Genomic DNA, 4,598 nt, shown 5'->3' on the forward strand with positions numbered 1-4,598 from the left:
GTCATGTGGACCAATAATAAGTCTTCATGTTATGGCCATAGGCTGGCTCTATGCCATCGTGTAGCTCCACCCTCCAGCTCCAGTCCTGATTTTTCAAGGCTGGTTTCCACTAGTCTAGACATTAGAGAGAGAGAGAGAGAGAGAGAGAGAGAGAGAGAGAGAGAGAGAGAGAGAGAGAGAGAGAGAGAGAGAGAGAGAGAGATCCTGCAGGGTTTGAAGTCCCTGCTCCATGCTCCACCCCTGGTGTTCCTGTTTTCCAGGTCTTTGTCCCCCGGAACTTGCAGTCACTCCTGGGTGTCCACTAGGGTTTTTCTGCTCGCATCTGGATCCCAGTGCGACTAGCGTACAGTCCGGTGTTCTGTCCTGTCCTACAGAAACCACGGCCTCCTAAAGTTTGGAAAGAAAGCAAGAAAAGAAAGAAGAAAAACACCTTTCCGGCAACTTTTTTTCCCCCACCGTCTGCTCTCTCCTCCCGTGGTTTACAACACTTTCGTCGAAGCTGTAAAGCAGCAGTGTGATTCTGAGATTCTTGCCCTGCAGTTAAATAACTTTTTTTTACATGTTTTAAAACTGTTGTTTTGTCGCCTTTCCGCGTTTTTTCGATTGAGTCTGGAACTCGACATTTATCGCACGTATCCGTGCTTTTAAGCGGACGACGTTTGAGCAATTTTTTAAGGTTTTTCGGTGTTTTTTTTCATTTTTTTCCCTCCGTCAGAGTAGTTTGAGAGGTGGCCTCCGAGCTGCTGTGAATGAAGTGTCTGTTTGAGCCGAAGAAATCAGCGCGTCTCCATGAGGAAACTCAGCGTGGGAGTCGCTGAAACTTTGTCCTAGCTTACGCACACCTGAGCGATATATATTTTTTGACTTTTGTGCTGATAACTTCGTAGTTTATTTTTTTTGTTGTTGAACTGACACACCATGAAGACGCTGTTGGTGTTGTGTGTAGTTTGCACGCTGGTCGTGTTCTCCGTGTCGATGACTGCGGAGCAGAAGTTGAAAAACTGCAACGAAGTTCGTGCTGCTTATAGCTCCAAAGGCTTCAACGTTAACGATGTTCCCAACAAAGGAGTCAACGGTAAGTCTTTTTCTATTCTTCTTTTAGGCTTCTTTATTTTTTTTTTTGTAAACTTGAATACTGTATCCCAGTGCAGTGGGGACCGGGGACCCCCCATGGGTCCTAGAGAGGTCCCCTGGTGGCCCTTAGGCTAATGAGAACTTTTCTTAAGCTAGCAGCGTTAGCATAATGTAAAGGTCAGTGGAATGCATTCACAGGTTTTTGCTTTACCATTGTTAGCTTCTTGAATACAGCGGAGAAAGCCAGCTATTCCAAGTCATTCAGTACTCTCCTAAACCGGTTTTCCAGATGGTTGACCTGAAGACCAACTCTTATCAAATGTAATAAAGTTTAGAAGTCATTGACGTGAAAAAGAGATAAATAGAAGGCCCTACGACAAACTGTTAAACTGTCAACTTTTGTACATGGATGTTTTGGGCTTCTGTCAAATGGAAACATGGCTTAACCATGCAGATATGGGGCTTTTTTTTCATCTGTTAAAAGTTACAGTACATCGTTAAGTTGGGGGTGATAGCAGCAGTGAAACATTTGGGGAAGAATTCTTCAGGCTGTGAAGCACTTCACTGCTCCAGTGTGTAAATATAGTCCTCATTTAGGAAATACTTGTAGGTAATTCATAACAATAAAGCGGTATAATCAGCACACAGACTGTGCTCCCCACTGAAAGAAGCCAGGCCTGTGTTTATTTCCAGGCTTCCAGAGACTCCTATGGTTGTGAAGCTGCAGCCTGCAGTGATTAAGTAAACATTCCTGTGCATTGTGAACAAGGCTTATGGATTTTTTTCCCCCACCCTCTCTTGGTGATTTTGTGGTTTTAACATTTTCTGTGAAGGCACACGTTGTACTTCTACATCTGCCTCTAGTCTAATTTGCATGACAGGATTTTATGCGCCAATTAAGGCTGCTTGGTAATAAATAGAAACGGCTATGTAAATGTTCAGACAGAGGTGAGAAGGCAAATCAATTTAGCTAATCATAAGTTAAACCCAAGTGATGGAAACTTACTTAGGGGGGCTTTTACAGTGAAGGCTTGAGGGGAAGGGGGTTGGGGTTTGAAATTCCACTGTGTCCTGCATACTTTAAATCCCACCCTTCTCTCATTTCCCTTTCATTTATATGGTGGTTAAAATGAATATGCGCACATACATTCAAACCCCTAAATTCAGTCCCGCTTGGTTGCCAGTTTTGCAGTGGCTTCAGCGTGACGTTCTTGTTTAAAATGATAGAAGCAGGTTATTCAGGTACGGCTGCTTTCATATTGGTGTCTTGTTTAAGTCATTTCCTAATGCATATTTATCTCAATGGACTTAATAATTAGCTTCTCTCTTTTGCTCTATGGACTTTCTCACCTTAAACATTTCCGCTGTTTAATTTTGGCAATGCGTTCACAGCATTATTTCATCTGACAAGGGTGACCAATTTGTATGTGTCCTTTTATTGTTCCTATGCCCGTTTTATAAGTTTACTTTGCATAGTAAGAGGATGTTGTCTTTTTTTCTGTTGACAATGTCTCATTAGATTTTGAGTTGGACATAACTGTCAAAGGGGCAGAGAAGTTTTTCCACCCCTGCGTTTCACACAAGTCTTTTTGTTTTCTGCCTGTATGTCATTGATATGCTAAATGTCACTGAGAGTACCTCAACATGTCTGCATTGGTCCGACTTAATTGTCTTGCATCTCTGGGTTTTGAAAGCAACATCTGAATGAAGGCCGTTTTTATTGTGCAGGTTTGTGTGCTATACACACGTGCCTTTTCCTTACAATAGATTCCTGGTGTATGTCTGGGCCTTAGGCAGGGCCGACCTCAATGAGCAGCTCTTTGTCACTGAAAGAGACTGAGATAATTGATCTCTAGAAAGCAACAAGGTCTTCTGTCATTAAAGAGAGTTGGGGGTCTCCAGAAAGCAAAAAAAAAGCAGATACGGAAGCCCTGCACTCCTGAAATGTTTCATGGTGCTGAGGTGGAGAGGCTCCAGATGTGCAGTCTGATTGAGCTTCAGTCATGTTTGTCAGAGCATCACTTCTCCACTTTGTCATGGGTCGAACTCCAAACATGAATTCTCTCCTAATCATAACACAGTCTGTTTAAATTGAGCTGGATGTGAGGTTGCAGCAGGGTTAGGCCATTAATTACCTGCATATAACACCATTTCAGTTTCAACAGTTGATAATTAAAGACGCAGTTCATTGGAAAAAAAGTTGTTTCACTTCTAACATCTGCAGAAGTGGAAATAGTCAATATATATAATGCAGAAGTTGCAAAAAAAAAACTCCTTTAGTTCCACATAAGACTAGTGGTTGTGATCAGAACAGACTTGTGTTGCAGAGACATACTTCGAAAATGATACAGCATCTTTGCCAGTTGTCGCAGAAGAAGTTTTTTGACATGTTTACCTCCTTTTTATACATGCATCATAAATCAGATCGGTGGAATCTGAATGTTATTGGAGACACCGAATTTAAAACTTGGCTTTTATAACCACAGACATCTTGTGTTATTGTTGGCAGCATGGATATAAGAATGTTTGTTACCGTTCAAATTGCCAATGGGCTTAGCTGAAGCCAGACTTGAGATTCAATAAAGATGTTTTAATGCAGTAAAACTAAAATGGAAACCCTAATTGCTTTGGCATAGACAGAATGAAGTGATACAGAGGAACAGCAGGCTCAGTTGGGAAATTCCTTGTCGATCCCATGGTATCAATCTTTTACCACTCACGTGGAAGCAGTTCAAGACCTCGCATCCAAGTTTCTTGTCTGCCGGATGACGATTTGTTTAGGGCCTGTGGTTGAATACCTCACTTAAATGGGAAGTAGATGATGCTCGCAACACTAATGATGACAGATGAATGATGTCAGTAATCACACAGGATGTAAATGGTGGTTTTACTGTCTGAACCTATCTGCTAATAGCGGGTAGTGTTTAACAGTTATATTTGATACTGTGATAAATTGTTAAGCGCTATCTGATGTGATGCTTTAGCGCAGTTGCAACATGCACCAGGTTCTCAGGCTCACCCTGAAAGCAGAGCAGTTAACGCTTCCCAGATTGGTATCTGCCATGTCAAAGGCTACTACTGGTTGCAGGGCTGGACACTGTGCTTCCTTTTTTTTTTTTTTTTTTTTTGCAGCTCTTCAAGCTAAATCTGTTTTGGTTTACTCTGGCAGTCAGGCTTGATGTCATGCTGCAGGTATGGAACAATGGCAGAGATCAAAGAGAAGAGGGTCATTTTCCCTCCCTTCAGCACAAGGAACGTCCCCTGCTCACAATCAGTTCAGTGCATTATGACTGAAACTCAAAGCGCGCATGACCTCAGTGCGTTGGCCTTCCGGTAAGCTCGAGACATTCTGCAGCCTCGCATTGGGAGGGCTCCATCCCCCTTAGGCTTCGCTCAGACTTATCGCGCCGGCAGTCAGACGGTCCGGCAAAACCATAGACTGTGTATATATGTATATGTATATGTGTATATATGTATATGTATATATGTATATGTGTGTACACACACATATATATATATATATA

General features: G+C 42.3%; 1 protein-coding gene across 2 annotated transcripts in view; it reads left to right on the forward strand.

Moving 5' to 3' along the window:
* Positions 1 to 268: 268 nt before the first annotated feature.
* The window catches only part of gpc4 (glypican 4), a 35,915-nt gene continuing 31,585 nt past the window's right edge, over positions 269 to 4,598 (forward strand). For both annotated transcript variants that reach the window (XM_039812955.1, XM_039812957.1), the window contains exon 1: positions 269 to 1,075. In XM_039812955.1, the coding sequence (XP_039668889.1) occupies positions 919 to 1,075 (157 nt within the window). In that variant the 5' untranslated portion in view covers positions 269 to 918. The remainder of the gene's footprint in view (positions 1,076 to 4,598) is intronic.

Source organism: Perca fluviatilis, chromosome 10 (assembly GCF_010015445.1).
Source record: "Perca fluviatilis chromosome 10, GENO_Pfluv_1.0, whole genome shotgun sequence".
Classification (NCBI taxonomy): domain Eukaryota; kingdom Metazoa; phylum Chordata; class Actinopteri; order Perciformes; family Percidae; genus Perca; species Perca fluviatilis.